Below are 16,982 nucleotides of genomic sequence, written 5' to 3' on the forward strand. Positions count from 1 at the left end.
TGTAGGATGCTATTGGAAGGTTTAAATAGAGGAGTGACTTATTCTGACTTAATGTTTTTAAAAGTTAAAAGTTACTTCTGTTTCTGAATTGATTGTACAGTGAGTAGAGAAAAAGGGTACAAGTAGAGTGATCAGTCAAGAGGTTACTACAATAATCCAGGAAAGAGATGATAGTTGAACCACTATGGTAGCAATAGAGGAGGGAGGAAATGGTCAGGTTCCATATATATTTTGAAAGTAGAACTAATAGATAATGTTGATAGACTAAATGTGGAGCATGAGAGAAAGAGATATGTCAAGGATGACTGATGGTTTTTGCCAAGCAACCTGCAGGGTTAATTCACCACTTACATAGAGAATTACATAGAGAAGTCTGGGGAAGACCAGGCACAGTGACTCACGCCTGTAATCTCAGCACTTTGGCAGGCTGAGGCAGGCGGATCACAAGGTCAGGAGATCGAGACCATCCTGGCTAACATGGTAAAACCCCATCTCTACTAAAAATACAAAAAATTAGCAGGGCGTGGTGGCGGGCGCCTGTATTCCCAACTACTCAGGAGGCTGAGGCAGGAGAATGGCGTGAACCTGGGAGGTGGAGCCTGCAGTGAGCCGAGATCCTGCCACTGCACTCCAGCCTGGGCTACAGAGCGAGACTCCATTTCAAAGAAAAGAAAAAGAAAAAGAAAGCCTGTGGAATAGCAGGATTAGGAAGAAGTTTTATTTGAAATGTCTGTTGGACATCTAAGTGTGATGTCAAGTAAGCAGTTAGGTATATAAGTCTGGCATTCAGAAGAGAATATCAGGCTACAGATAAAGAATATATGGATGATATTTTTAAATGCCAAATGAGAATAGTCACCAAAGACTTTATCTATCCTTGGCATTTAAAAATATCATCCATATATTCTTTATCTGTAACCTAATATTGAGTGAAGAGAGAGAGAAGCTATTAGAGGATTGAAACTTGGGGTATGCCACCATTTAGAACTTGGATTGATGAGGAGAAACAAGCAAAGCCTACTGAAATGAGTAGCCAACAACATAGCAGGAAAAAAATAAAAAATAAGACATGCAGGAGACAACGCTTTCCTGTATGGCAAGTGAAGAGAGTATTAGAAGAAGGAGGGAATGATCAACTGTATCAAAAGTTGTTAATAAATAAAAAATAATGTAGCCTGACAATGACTGTTATATTATAGTCATTATATTTTATAAATGAAATATATCTGAAACATGAAAGTCAATGGTTACCCTATAAAAATTAATTTTAATAAAGTGTTTGGCTCAAAAGACTGTGTGGATGGATTCAAGAGAAAATAGCAGAAGAATTGAAGAAAGAGACTCTAGGTAACTCAGGCATGTTGCTGAAAAGAGAAAACAAATGTGGCAGTGGTAAGAGGGGATATAAAACAAACGTGGCAGTGGTAAGAGGGGATATGAGTCAAAGGAGTTTGTTGTTGTTTTCAATAGGGCATATTATACAACATTGTTTGCCAATGTGCATTTTTTAGAATAAAACAAAAGCTAGGGATGCAAAGGAAAGAGCAAAAAAAAAATACCAAAGTGATAGCCAGATGGGATGGGATGGGATGGGATGGGATGGAATGGGATGGGATGGGATGGTGAAGTTGGCTTTAGGCAAAAATATGGACAACTCATCACTAGTAACAGGAGAAAAGATAGGTGTTGGGAACTTACAGTTGAAACTATTTTCTCAATAAAGGCTATCTGGTTGAGAGTGAGGGTGGAGAAGGAAGTATTGAAATTTTGAAAAAAAGAAAATGTGAATCAATCACTTAGATAATGAATGAAATGGGTATGTGTATTTTGATTATCTGGAGTAATAGTCTGTTTAAAGTTAATGGTCATGAATTTAGGATGATACCAGTCCTTATGATGGTATGTTACCCTCTAGCTTACAGCATGTGAGTGCACTTGTGAAATGAGTTTGGAAATTGCCAAGTGAGTATGATAAAGTAAGAGAGGAGTAAGTGCTTGACCTGAAGTTGTATGCAAGAAGCTGAAAGTGGTGGATCGTGGAATTTAGGTGCAATAGGAGGAACATAAAGATATAGGGGCAGGAAAGACAGTAAAACGGTGATAGGATTGATGGATTATAGGGTCTTGAGGGGTTAAAGAATTATTAGTCTCAGGGTGCTAAAGGGAAAGACTTGTTAGTCTCATGGCACTAAAAGACTGGAAATATAGAGGATGATATCAGAAAATAGAGCTGAGATTATAGAACAGAAAGGGAGAGGAGTCTGGTAGTTGCCAGCGGGGAGCATGGCAGCCCCACCATGTTTAGATCCAAAGGTACCTGCAAGTGAGCAAAACAATGGTCGCCCCGCTGAGGGCTACAGGGAGAGTAAGAAGCTGTGTCTTTAGGAGAAGAAGGTGCCAAGAATATTCAAGGAGCATAGAGTGGGAAGGAGCAGCCTTTGGCAGAGGACTCAGAGCTTTGAGGTTCTTATCTGACTCCAGGAGCACCTTTGCCAGAGCAAAGGCAACACCGGGGGCAGAGGAATGGTGAAGTTACAAGGAATTCACTTTGCTCCCCAAGTATATAAGGTTACAACAAAAATATTTCAAATCACTCTCTCAATTTAAGAAAATGTTTTCAGTTAGCCTTGCCACAAGATATTTTCAGTGGCTATGTTTCTCCTCCTGGGCCCTATTACTGCCCTATGACTTGAGCTCTTCTGTCCTCCCATCCTCTCCTGCTGATGTTCCCATATGCACCCAAATTCACAAATTCCTGTTCCTCTGCTCCACTCATCCTACACTGATGCCAGGGGCTCATCTTTCTTAAGGGACTGTGCTTCACCTTCTCCACCCAGATAAAATACAAAGGCACAAAATAGAAGCAAATACATTCACAACAAAAATATACACAGTTATATTTTCCTCTTTAACATAACTTAGATAAGATTCTTAGTCATATCTGCAATCCTACCAACAAGCCCCTATCTTGTGGTTGGGGGGAAGGCAATGGAGGAGTAAAGTGATGGACAGGCTGATGGTTCCCCTGATACCACTGAAAAGAAGTTGTTAAAATCCATTTACATTTAAAACTCTAGACAGGAAAATGTTTGCCCAGTGAATTTTTTATTCTCATTTTTTCCTTCTTCTACCATTTTGATCTAATAAATGCTGCATCAGAAGAAGTTAAACATGTAGAACTTGTCAGTCTTCAATTTGAAAAAGCAAATTGTCTAGGGTCAACATTTTCCCCCAAATTACATTAATTACTTCCTAAAATACGTTTTACCAATTGCTAAGCATTAAGGATTAGAGGTTGACTATAAATTCCTTTTGTTTCAGGGTCAGGAAAAATATTAGATATTCTTAAACATAACTTCTTAATTATCGACATGAGAAAATTGAAGGGCTTAGAGGTTAAGTGACTTCCCAAGGTCACATGGCCCATTTGGGTAGAGCCAGGATTAGAATCAATGACTCAGGGGTTCAAGTCTTCTTTCCTCCTCATCATACTGCCTTCATGAATGGCTCAGGAGACTTAATGTAGTTTATTTGCACAAAATACAGCATGTCCTCTAGAGATTATTTAGGTTTTCTTTGGATACAAATGGATGTTTTATTATATTCTGTTATGTAAGAATTTAGATATGCTCTTATTTTTATTTCAAATGGCTGATTTTGTCAAATAGTCATTCTAATAGTACACAACTCCTATATGATTTGTGCTTGAACAGATTTCCTCTTCCAACTCTACTCCACTGTATTTAGTCAACAGTTTTCAATTATCTCTATATTAATAGGGTGCATATTCATTTCAATGCCAAAATATTTCTGGGCTTTTGGATATTATTTTCCTTTGCAGTTCATAAATAAAGTGGATGGACAGAATTTCAAGGATCGCATCATTTCTGACTTCATATCATCGATTTTATAGCCAGAAAGAGCTTTCTAATCTTTCAGCATATTCATGAATTAAATGAGAGTGAGTTCAAAGCACAGAATACTGGAAACAGATTCATGCAAAATTTCTCTTCAACAGCAAAGAGGAATAATAATAGCAGTATTCTACTTCACAAGAATATATTAAGAGCAAATAAAGTATCACAGTGCAGTATAAAATTTGTATATAAGATGTGATTTTCCTAATTCTGTTGTAAGATATTAAATTACCAATACTGTAATAAGTGGGAAAATAAACATTAAAAGGATATGGTTATCTAGCAAATTTTTATCATAATTATATTTTACATCAGTATCTCAAACTAAGTTTTAAAATGGTAACTCAAACTGAACTTATTATACATATGTATTAATTTATTGTTGTCAGTTATTATAACATATGAAAAGCCTGAGAGATGAAAATTCTCTCTTTTAAAATGAATACTGCCTTAAAATCTCTAATGAAGGCTGATGATCTCAGGTAAATTTTTTCAACAGTTTAACATATGTACGTAAGTTATTACACTTTCTATCACAGTCTTTTGAGTCTAATGATAATTCTAGAAATATTTGAATTGACATATCATTTTGTATTTTAACATTGGTCATTAAAACTAGTTTTTTTATTTTAAACAGCTTGAAATGTTTTTGTGAAAGAAATGTTTGCTTTGCATTAGAGTTCTAAATCATCTTAAAATATTTGGAGGAATGGTTTAAATTTATTTTGGCACCTCAGAAGTGTAGATCAGTTTGCTGCAAGGTTCCTTTTGACATTAAAGACCTGTTTTAAGTGATCTTAGTCTTCAGAGGCATTATAAATGTATTATTCCAAAATATCTGAGAATTGTGTGTGGAATCAGCATTAACTGCATAACTTTAAGAATTGTTTTGATCTAGTGAATAGATTAATGAAATAAAATAGCATGAGGACCCCAAAATTCAGTAACCCCTTTTGAAACACATGAAGAGTTAAACATGCTTTTAGGAAATCCTAAGCAGATCTACTTTGAAGGAAAAAAAGTAAGCCAACATTCTACATTCTTCACACCAATCCAAGTCTGTCTAGCTTATGACTGTCCTGGGATCCTCTAGACACTGCTTCCCTTGTCCTTATCGAGATCGTAAGTAGATACCCAAGCCTTTGGGTCCAAGCGGAGGAAAACATTTCAGTATTCGAATGCCTATACCTTTTAAAACCCTCTAGAATATATTTAACCTAGGAAAGAACATGTAAGGGTGTGATTTGTTCTGTTTTACTTTTCTTTTCTTTTCTTTTCTTTTTTTTTTTTTTTTTTTTTTTTTTTTTTTTTTTTTGAGATGGCATTTGGCTCTTATTGCCCAGGCTAGAGTACAGTGGCACAATCTCAGCTCACTGCAACTTCCACCTTGCCATTTCAAGTGATTCTCCTGCCTCAGCCTCCCAAGTAGCTGGGATTACAGGCACCTGCCACCATGCCCAGCTAATTTTTTTGTATTTTTGGTAGCGACCAAGTTTCACCATGTTGGTCAGGCTGGTCTCAAACTGCTGACCTCGTGATCCACCCACCTCAGCCTCCCAAAGTGCTGGGATTACAGGCGTGAGCCACCACCCCTGGCCTGTTTTTATATTTTAAATGTACTATGCATGTACCAAAATAAACATTATTTGCCAAAGAAAATGCACCAGAATATCTTTTCTATTTTTNTTTGAGATGGCATTTGGCTCTTATTGCCCAGGCTAGAGTACAGTGGCACAATCTCAGCTCACTGCAACTTCCACCTTGCCATTTCAAGTGATTCTCCTGCCTCAGCCTCCCAAGTAGCTGGGATTACAGGCACCTGCCACCATGCCCAGCTAATTTTTTTGTATTTTGGTAGCGACCAAGTTTCACCATGTTGGTCAGGCTGGTCTCAAACTGCTGACCTCGTGATCCACCCACCTCAGCCTCCCAAAGTGCTGGGATTACAGGCGTGAGCCACCACCCCTGGCCTGTTTTATATTTTAAATGTACTATGCATGTACCAAAATAAACATTATTTGCCAAAGAAAATGCACCAGAATATCTTTTCTATTTTTTCTCTGCATTATTTTATTTCAATATCTAATATAATTAGATATTATTTCATATACTAATAAAAACATCTTATATTAACAGAAACTATTCATAACTTTGATTTTTAATACTTAAGTGATAATCCAGGAACTGGATTTGCCATAAGAGGAACTGGATTCCTGATAATTTATCATTTAGTTTGCAAATGATTTTTTCATCATTTTAGAAAACATAGTATTGAGATGAGCCTCTTAATACAGAAGGCACTGACAGCTTGAATTACATGATTATATTTCACTCATTCATTCCTTTACCAGTATTGACCATGCACCCACTATTGCTAGGTGGTCCAAAGATGAATATATCTTTCATTCAGAGAACTCACAGTCCATCTAGTGGAAGTCAGATAATAATAAAATCACCATACTCAGTGATAAAGGAAGATATAGAAAGTCTTCCAAGGATATGCCTTGGTGCAAAGGCACCCACGTGCCAAGTGAAAGACTTTCTTGGAAGTGAAAATGTTATTACTAGAGTGTAAAATATGAGGATTGGTGGGTGGGAAGTGATTTGATCAGAAAAGTAGGATGAAAGCCAATTCATGAAGGTCCTTGAGTGTTATGCTAACAGTTAAGTTAAATTTAACTTGACAGCTATGGGATCTCATTAAAATATTTGCATGCATATAAATGGCAAGATCAGATTAGTTATATATTAGGTGTTGTGAACAAAGCAAAGTAAATTATTTTCATTAAAATAAAAAAAAGAACTAGTCATTTTAACACTCAGACAATATCCTAAGGGAATAACATTTTTTAATGTAAAAAAAGGGTAAAAGTAAATGGCATACATGATTTTGAAAGTTGTTTAAGTTAAATAAATGTAGGTGTAAAAAATAATCAGCATTTTACAAAGCTCTAGGAAGCGCTCAGAGAAAATCCTTCGTCCTCATCAAAGTATACTTACTTTTGGTTCTCATTCTTACTGGCCATTGTTAATCCAATAGAAAATTAATACGTAGAAATTTTAAAAGAAAATTATAAAAATTATAAAGAAATTTACAAACACACACAGACACGCACACACACATAGTCTCTGTCTTCTAGAGTTCTATAATTTAATTTAAAATTTTAGAATGTTAAATAATGTATGGAAAGTTTCAGTTATTCTTATTGAAACACTGAACCCACAACCAAGAATATGTTTCAGCATTTACAATGCAAGTTCTAGTAATGTGATATACCTCAACAGAATTTAGTTTTATTTTGAAATATTCATTTTATGAGTTAAATACAGAGTATATATTTTATAGTAAAAAGTGTCAGCTTATCTGTGAAACTGGAAAAGGCAGCTCACTTGATATAATGTCTAGTCTTTGTTAAATTTCCAAAGCTCAAAGAGTTAATAAATAAAAGTTAACCTTTATTTTCAGATATTGCAATTCAATAGAGATGAATGCATAATGGTTATTTTATATTTATAATTGTATTCAAAACATCCAGACAGATTTCCCCAAGACTAATTTAATGGGAATGACCAAGAGGTGAAGTTAATCACCATAAAGCAAGTAATACGCTGTCAACAGCCTACAGCTCTCATAATTCAGGCAGAAGGTCAGTTATTTCATCACTTTCCGTTTGTCCCTAGGTGCCACAGTATTGGATGCATTGTAGATACTGCTATTGAATACTAGAATGGAAATTTCCTGTGTTGGCTGGGACATTTAAATATACAAAAGAAAAACTCAAACAATAACATTTCCATATGGCTTTAAGATCTTAGTTGTATTTTCATAGGCGTAACGCGTCTGTCACTGAGCAATGAGTTTTTTTCTAATTCTATTGTTTGTGTTCAATGAAATTTTAAAAGAGCTAAGCTTCCCCTGGCTGCCAAAAACTTATGATGTAGGAGTCCTTTCTTACAATGTCAATAAAAATGTCTCAATTCATACTCATGCACTTTCACACTTAGAAAACCACTAACGTGTCCCTAAAATGATGCCGATACCTGTATCCCTTTTGATATGACAATACTTATAGTTAAAAAATTCTTTTTCAGTATCTCAGTACACAAGCAGTGGGCTCATGTAACTAAGGTTAAATATTTTCTAAGGATGGGGAAAAAAGCATTATAATCAGCCTTGGGTTATTTATTCTGTGACTACATATATGTTCAGCAAAAGCTTTCTGGATAATGCCCATCATGTTTTTGTGTTGCAGTAGGCAAAATGTTATCATTTAAATGAATTTAGGCAACTGCATCTATTCTGTAAAAGTGTCAAGGCTTCGAGTTAAATTTTAGAACTAACATTTATATTTCTTAAAAGTAGTATTTACTTTAATCCTGCTTTTGGCTATCGCATCATAATAATGTAGAAATAATACCTAAGCTAGCATTATACAAAATCTGCATAATATCTATTTGATATGTACTTCAGGTCCTAAAGGAGCCCTTGAAGCATAGGAAGCTAGGAGGAAGCTGACCAAAAATCAAAAATCTGTCCCAAAATTTTACATTTAGGTAAATCTTACCTCGTGAGACCTGTTTTCTCCATGTGAAAAAAAAAAAAAAAAAAAAAAGAGCATAATGTCATTTCTGCTTCTCCAGCAGTTTATCTGAAAATTATTTGAAGTTTTTGGGTTTTGAGCACTACTGTGATTAAGTCTTAATCTACACCTTATCCTTCTTGACCTACCAAGGAATAGCATGAACAGCTTCTAAGTGTCTGCCAGGGACATGAAAGACTGCCTTTCCTCTACAAGTTAGCATCAGGTCACCTTGTTGCATGAGCTGCAAAGGTTCGCTCAAGAGGACCTCAGAGGGTGTAGCTCCCATATTCAGGCAGTTTGTGCACTGCATAAAGTCTTCAGCCAAGGGGACTGCAATCCAGTCCATGTTCCATTTGCCAAGCCATGCAGCCTGCTGTGGGGCCACCTCTATGTGGAGGATGAGTACTGTTTTCTAATTCATCTGCCTATAGGCCATGATTATTTTCCTAATCCACTTTTTAACCTGTGGTTGGATGTCATCTCAAGGCCCTCCTCATTGTTGGCCCACCAGTGTACACTTCTGGAATGCCACAGGGTACTGGTAGGAGGCATACCTCGTTCCACTCAAAGGAAAGGGCCTGTTACCTGCCTGACACTCTTGTCTATATTGAGCCCCCATAGAATAAGTTGCATTCCATCAGTACTCCAAGATTTCCTATAAAGGGAATAACTTAGCCAACATTATGTTATCACTGTTGATAGAACTAAAGGTCCAAATGGTTTTAATAACATGACATGCAATAACCACAGAATAATTATTTAATTTACACATGTATACAAATGCAGTTGTGTTTTCATACTACAAATTGTGGTAGGACTATGCTCAGAGCTGTTGAGAGGAAATCAAGGAAAGACTCTGAACCTAAAGCTATTATTTTGCTTTTTACTTGGCCACCCAGTTGTCTCTTACCATCTCCCATTCAAACTAAAGTGAAAGGTATTCCAAAATTATTCAAAGTGCCTCTCTGTCTACATCCCTTCCTTCCTCATTCTTGATGCCAGACGCTCTCTCTGTTAATTGAGGGGCAGAATGACCTCCCTGCCACCAGCCCAGCTTTTCTTGTTTGTTATTACTAGCATGAATGCTCTAAGCTTCCTAATTATCATGCATGTCAGTCATAGAACCTTAACTAATGGGCCTTTCAATAGTGAACCAGCAGCAGACTTATGATGTCTTCTTACTTCATGATCCATCTGGCTTCAAAATTTTGGGCTGATTTAAGTATCTTATAGTGTCAAACAATGGATTAAATAAGATTATTACATCTTATACAGATGTGTATCATTTTCTACTCACAAGAAATTTACATATAAGACTTTTCAAAGAGAAACAGAAATTAGCACATACTTACTAGACATTTTAATTGTAAGATGAATAATATAACTCCTGTAAAGGAAGTGTGCTTACAGGGCTGTGTAAGCAAAATGAATACAGCATAGAAATTGTCATTTTTACATCCTGTAATCAAACTTTATCATACTAGAGAAAGTAGAAAAGTCAGTTTTCTGAAATCCCGTAAAAGATGGTAAGAGTCCCATGTCTTTTCTTACAGAGGATGACAATCATTTGGGTAAAGATTTCTAGAATTCTTGGGGTCTTTCTTAGAGGTGATAAGAATAAAGGTCTGAGTTATACTCAAAATAAATGTGCTTTCCATACCTTATTATAAAGCACTAATGATGTACAAACCAAATAGTAAAAATGTGCACACGTTTATGTGCTTTCAGGAAGGCGTATTAGGGAGATTTAACTTTATGGAAATATAGCTTTCCATGACTTCATGCTAAAAGATGGCCACAATCCTTTACAGCATCTTCAGTTTGTATCTTGCTAATTTATGTTGTCAGGATCACTTTGTATATAAAACTTGCCATTTAATTTCTAACAAGGAAAATTTATTACTCATCCCTTTGAAGCCTAGAAGTACGTTTTGTTATGTAAATTATAAATAATATCTTCACTGTTCTAAAATTTGTTTAAAATATCTTTGAAAAGTATAGTAACATGTAACAAACCTGCAGGTATACCCTCTGAATCTAAAATAAAAGTTGATAGAAGAAATAAGACTTGGTGTTCAATAAATCAATGGAGTGACTATAGTTAACATTAATAAATTGTACACTTCAAAATAACTAGAAGAGAATAATTCAAATGTGTCTAGCATAAAGAAAAGATAAATATTTAAATGATGGATTCCAACGTACCCTGCTTTTATTATATGAATGTATCAAATTGTCACATATACCCTGAAAATATGTACATCTAATATGAATCAATTAAAAAATTTTACTAAAATAAAAATTGAATTTATAAAAAATGTTTTTTAAATAAAAAATAAGCACAATAAGCCTATGAACACCTCCTAAATCCATTACATGAAGGCCTATAATAATATTTCTTTGTTTGTTTGTTCTTTTCAGGAGAAAGGAAGACAACGGTGTCCTGCACAAAATCATGAGCAAAATATCAGCATTGTGGACAACAAGAAATGCAAATACTTAACCAAGCCAGAGCCACAGATTCGAAAGTGCAATGAGCAACCATGTCAAACAAGGTAACCCTACTCCAGCGACCCTTAAAGCATTATTTGTCCATTAAATTGCTGTCCTTTAAACCATGCTCAGAATATCATTGAAATCACATTTTCTTAAAAACATTGCCAAAGGATATGTACCAAAATGTAAGGTATTAAATAAGCAAGATCTAAGAAAGCAAGGCCAAGAATTTTCCACTTAAGGAAGGGGTATTGGGAGGGACGGTTGCTGAGGAGTAATTAAAACCACTTTTTATTTAAAATCATTTCATAAGCTCTAGGTCCCCTCTTCAAAAACCTTGTTATTTGGTTGAACATAGCTGTTTGCTCCTGAATTCTCCAAAATGGTGTGTTAGGATTTGCCAACAGTAACATAAACCAAACTAGGACTGCCATGACCCAGACCCCAGCAGAATAGGGCTAGTGTAGTGTTTCTGGTTCCTCTGGCTAATTTCTCACTTCCTAGCCAGAGTTCCCAAAGCAAACTGCCCAGTCTCCGATCTCTCATCACCAACTTTCTGACCCGGGTCCCAGTTACTGTACCACGGATGCTTTGGTTTCCTCTGACATTCCCCAATGAGTATTAGGTAACAAAGCAGACAAGAAATTCACAAGTAGAGGACAAAACAGCAATGCTGAGCAGCTGTAACTGGAATAGGAAGAAAGAAGTCCATGCTTTAGTTACTGGAAGTTGGGACAAAGACAGATGAGTGGAACCTGAGTGTAATCTTGGACCAGCCTAGCAACGAGGCTACTTGGCATGGCTGCCAACACAGGGCTCCAATCTACCTGCTTTCACATAAAAATTAAGGCTTAGCTTGATTGGGACTCAGCCCTGGTGTCCAAAATCCTGAAAACTTTTAGGAATGGGATGACAGAAAGAGTGAGGCTGGACTGATTCCTTGGAATATTGGGACAGGAATATTTACTTTGTCCTGACACTCAGGAATTTGTTGAAGCCCAGTGAGTGAGGACATAGTTGTAAGTTCTTAGGTAGTCAGAGCATTGATCTTCCCCTCACAAGAGCTTCTGTAATGCCTTCATGGTGAATTTACACATCCTACAATTCAGATAGGCAGATAATTTGTCATTTTATAGCAGTTTATAACTGATATAACTGTCTTCATGGCCATCTACCACAAAGAGTAGGTATGGGGGAGGTAAGAGGGAGAGGAACAAAGTTGCTAATTAACCATATTTGAGCTTTTCTTTCTTAATCTCTTTGGGGATTAGTGTCAGGCAGACCAATCTTAGTCCTGATTTCCCTGTTCACACCCCCCATGGAAACTCAATTACTAAAGCCCTCTAAATCTAGCCATGCTATGTTAATGAAAGCTTAAAAGAATTTGGGGCCAGGCGCGGTGGCTCAAGCCTGTAATCCCAGCACTTTGGGAGGCCGAGACAGGCGGATCACGAGGTCAGGAGATCGAGACCATCCTGGCTAACACGGTGAAACCCCGTCTCTACTAAAAAATACAAAAAAATTAGCCGGGCGAGGTGGCGGGCGCCTGTAGTCCCAGCTACTCAGGAGGCTGAGGCAGGAGAATGGCGTGAACCCGTGAGGCGGAGCTTGCAGTGAGCTGAGATCTGGCCACAGCACTCCAGCCTGGGCGGCAGAGCGAGACTCCATCTCAAAAAAAAAAAAAACAAAACAAAAAAACAAAGAATTTGGGATCACCTGAGGTTGGAAGTTTGAGACCAGCCTGACCAACTTGGAGAAACACCCTCTCTACTAAAAATACAAAATTAGCCAGGCATGGTGGTACATGCCTGTAATCCTAGCTACTCGGGAGGCTGAGGCAGGAAAATCACTCAAACCCGGGAGGTGGAGGTTGTGGTGAGCAGAGATCGTGCCATTGCACTCCAGCCTGAGCAACAAGAGCAAAACTACATATAAAAAAAAAATTTTTGGAAAATAACCATCTACAAAGTTTGAATTTCAAGGTTTGCTTTCTGTAGATTCTATATATTTTAGATACTGTAAACCAAAATGTATCTAACACAGGTCTCCTATCAATTTAGAAGCTTATGTTGCCAAAGTTGTGGATCATGACCCATGACATGGTCTCACATGGCCCTGAGAACATTTGCTGAAGGTGACTGGGTTACAGCTTGGTTTTATGTGTTTTAGGAAGATGTAAGATATCAATCAGTACATGTGAGGCATAACTTGGTTTGGTCTCCTTGAAGCTGTTGGGGGAGGGGTGACTTACAGGTCAAAGGTGGATTCAAACATTTTCTGATTGGCAATTGGTTGAGGGTTAAATTATTATTTGAAGACCTGGAATCAACAGAAAGGAGTGTCTGGGTTAAGATAAGGGGTTGTAGAGACCGAGGTTCGTATTATGTAGATGAAGTCTCATAAGTGGCCAACCTCCAGGGGCAATAGATGGCAGTATTTCCTCTTCAGACCCTTAAAATGTGCTAGACTCTCAGCCAATTTCTAAAGTATCAGCAAAAGGCCTGGAAAGGGAAGGGAATTCTCTATAGAATGTCAGTTTCCCCAACAAGAGAGAGCTTTGCACGGCCATTTCAAAGTATGTCAAATTTTGGGGGTAAAATAGTTTGATCTCTTTGAGGACCCTGCTATCTGTCATGTGATATTATAGTAGAGTCAAGTTGGATTTTAGTATCTTTTGCTACAAAGAGTCTATTCAGTTAGTCTTAGGATCTCTGTTTTAATGTTAATGCTGGTCAGTAGTGTGCCTGAGCTCCAAAGGAAGGAGAGTAATAATGAGGCATGTCTAACCACCCTCCTTTCATATAATGATCTGAACTAGTTTTTCAAATTCAGTTGTGTCCCCTTAGCTAAGAGAGGAGGGTCCATTCAGTCAGCTGGAGGGCTTAGAATTCTATTTTTGGTTTATAGTAGTAGAAGCTGATTATTATCTTTTCCCGTCTTTTGCATTCCTGCTCTAACAATCCTGCCCCAGGCAAATATCTGCTTTAAAAGAACAGGAAGAATAATATATAAAAGGATGTGCATAAGAGAAAAGTACATGAACATACCTTCAGTAATGTCATGTTCTTTGCACCTTCCTGGGTGCAGGCTTTACAGCCTAACTGCATAAGTGTGTGAACTAGTAAAGCTTTTTCATGATACAGAGTAGTAATCAGGTACAGTGACCTAGGGAATTATCCTTGCCTACCTTCAGGTCCTTGGATCATTTCCATTCAGTGCTGGACAAATAAATAAAGTAACATTTTTGGCCTTGGCCCTGTCAGCTAAAGAACCAGGATCCTTACTGTCACTGCTGTTCCTCAGAATTCTCTATCCCCTTTAATAGATATTAAGATGCTAAATTATCTTGTGTTAAATAATATTAAAATACTTCAAAACATAATTTGTTTCATATTGCCATATAGTTGTTCCAATTTGGTGAAAGAGCCGTGGCTTTTTCTGATACATCAGGAATCTTGAATGAACTGATTTGAGGACTAGAGCATGTTTGTTGTTTCCCAAGTTGGTCTGTGAAGGAGCAGAGTGTACAATACAACACACTATTTATTTTTCATTCCCTGACCTCAACTATCTTGGAGAAAAATGTCTCAATAATGACTTGGTAAAATGAATAGTTTTAAAAGGTCAGTACATTTCTGAGTGAGAAATTTTTGCAGCTGGAGACTGGAAGTCTTTTTGTTAGAGATTATTATCTCCCTTCCCTTGGAAAAGGAGGCATTTTATTTTGAACCACGAAGCTGTGATGTTAGTGAGGTTAAGCAAAATATGGGAAAGACAGAAATGAACATGGGCAATTACTAAGGGTCACCACAGGAAAACTTTCCAAGACTTACTGGAAGAGTACATCCTTTATTCCTCCTGTCTTTCCCCTTTCTCCAACTTAGTAAAATTTCTAATTTCCATTAACATTTATTGAAAAGTCACTAAATGGCCTGATGGCATTCTATGGGCCAAATATAAAATAGATGAATTCACTAGTAAATACCTTTGTAAGTAGAAGGTCTCTTAGAGATAAGGAAATGGGATCCTTCCAAATTAGGTAAGTTCTAAACCACGAAAATGTTTTCTTTCATTAGAATACATTTTATATTTTGTTCTTATTTTTCAGTGGTTTTCATAAGGAATAGCAAAAGTAACTTTTTATGATTGTATTGAGGATCTCAAATTTTATTTTACTTAAAATATGAGATTCCATGAAATTACAAATAATTCTCTTTTCAGTACAGAAGAACCCAGTAGTGTCTACTGAGTTCCATATTTGGAAAAGATATGTAGATGGACTTAGATTGGGATTATTTTCTGGATATTCTCTTGCAGAAATATGAAGCAGAAACTAGACTAAATTTGGAAAATATGCACTTTAGGAGAAATCCACCAGGGAACTCCAAACAAAAATGGCAGGTCTGCAACATGCTGGACAGACCAGGAAAAAATAACCTTGTAAAGCCTTCCATTTCCTTTCTCAGAAATAGAAACATAAAATCATTTACAATTAAACTAACTTACAGATGAGATTTACTAGGCTGTAAGAGGATGTGACTCCTCAAAATGTGGATCGTTGCTAGGAATGCTTGGTTTTGGTAAATCTGGAATAATTAAGGTTACTTCTGTAAAACAGAGAGAAACATAAATTCCATTTCAAGGAATGTTTATGGCTGGGCATGATGGCTCATGCCTGTAATCCCACCTCTTTAGGAGGCCAGAGCGGATGAATCACTTGAGGTCAGGAGTTCAAGACCAGCCTGGCCAACATGGTGAAACCCCTTCTCTAAAAATACACAAATTAGCCGGACATGGTGGCAAATGCCCATAGGCCCAGCTACTTGGGAGGCTGAGGCAGGAGAATGGCTTGAACCCAGGAGGCGAAGGTTGCAGTGAGCCAAGATCATGCAATTGCACTCCAGCCTGGGTGACAGAGTGAGACTTCATCTCAAAAAAAATAAGATAAAATAAAATAAAAAATAAAATTTTTATGAAAAGCTAGTATGTAAAAGTGTTACGGATGCTAACAAAAACAAAACATTGATATATACCTTTGAGGAACTTATATATTACAAAGAAAAGAAGGCCAAATTCATTAGGTAGCCTTTGAGCCCCTCTGCTTCCCTAGGGAATATGTAATAAGTCATGTGAGTGCTACAAGCCAGGTGATAGAGAGCAAAGAAAAGGTCAGTCCCCATTGGTTGAATGGAGAAGCCCTTCTAGGAGGAATGGGTGTGGGGCTGGCTGTCAAGGATCCAGACACAGGATGTCATGAGGTGAAAATAGAAAGTGTTTGGTAAGCAAGATGAGTATATGGTTTATTTTCCAAACAAGTGGGAGATGAAGCTAGAAAAATATATGAGTAAGTATGAATCATTTTAAATGGAGCATTTTAAATATGCTCCAGTGTCTATGATCATATCAAAGCTAGACACTGGCTAGCCTAAAGAAGCATATGTAGCTCCATGTGGGAGGATATAGGTCACAGAAATCTAGTTGCTGCTAAAGTGTCATACCTTGGTGATGCTTTGTCCAGGGAAGAGGCCAATCACAGGCTTCTGTTACTTTGCTAATACCCCCACATCTCTCACTGTTAAGTAGTCTACAGCCTCATTTGAATTGTTGGTGCCACAACTTTGTAATCTTTGGTAAGTTATTAAGCCTGTGTGTGCCTGAGTTTCCCTTTCTGTAAATTTGGCCATGATAGTTGTGATACCCAATACATAAGGCTATTGTAAAGATATAAATTTCAAAGATCTTATTCTTACCATATCACTATACTGTGGGACTTTGTAAGTATAAAATTGTTAATATCCAGTGATATGGTAACCAGTGAAAGACAGTTTATAATATGACATGGACAGAGTCTGATGGACACTGAGATTCTAATAAGAACAAGTTCCTGAGACAAGAAATACAGAGCATTCAAAGCAAGAGGAAGCCTGGGCATCTTGGAGAAAACTATTGTGTTTGGCAAAAAAAAAAAAAAAAAAAAAAAAAAAAA

The 16,982-nt window shown here is 37.0% G+C and overlaps 1 protein-coding gene across 1 annotated transcript in view; it reads left to right on the forward strand.

Annotated features, from left to right (window-relative positions):
* Positions 1-16,982, forward strand: part of ADAMTS19 (ADAM metallopeptidase with thrombospondin type 1 motif 19) — a 271,163-nt gene that overhangs the window by 213,746 nt on the left and 40,435 nt on the right. Inside the window, 3 exon segments of the mRNA XM_017874729.1 lie at positions 10,922-10,952; positions 10,954-11,055; positions 16,107-16,254. Coding sequence (XP_017730218.1) covers positions 10,922-10,952; positions 10,954-11,055; positions 16,107-16,254 — 281 coding nt within the window.

Source organism: Rhinopithecus bieti, unplaced genomic scaffold (genome assembly GCF_001698545.2).
Source record: "Rhinopithecus bieti isolate Rb0 unplaced genomic scaffold, ASM169854v2 scaffold_8035, whole genome shotgun sequence".
NCBI lineage: Eukaryota > Metazoa > Chordata > Mammalia > Primates > Cercopithecidae > Rhinopithecus > Rhinopithecus bieti.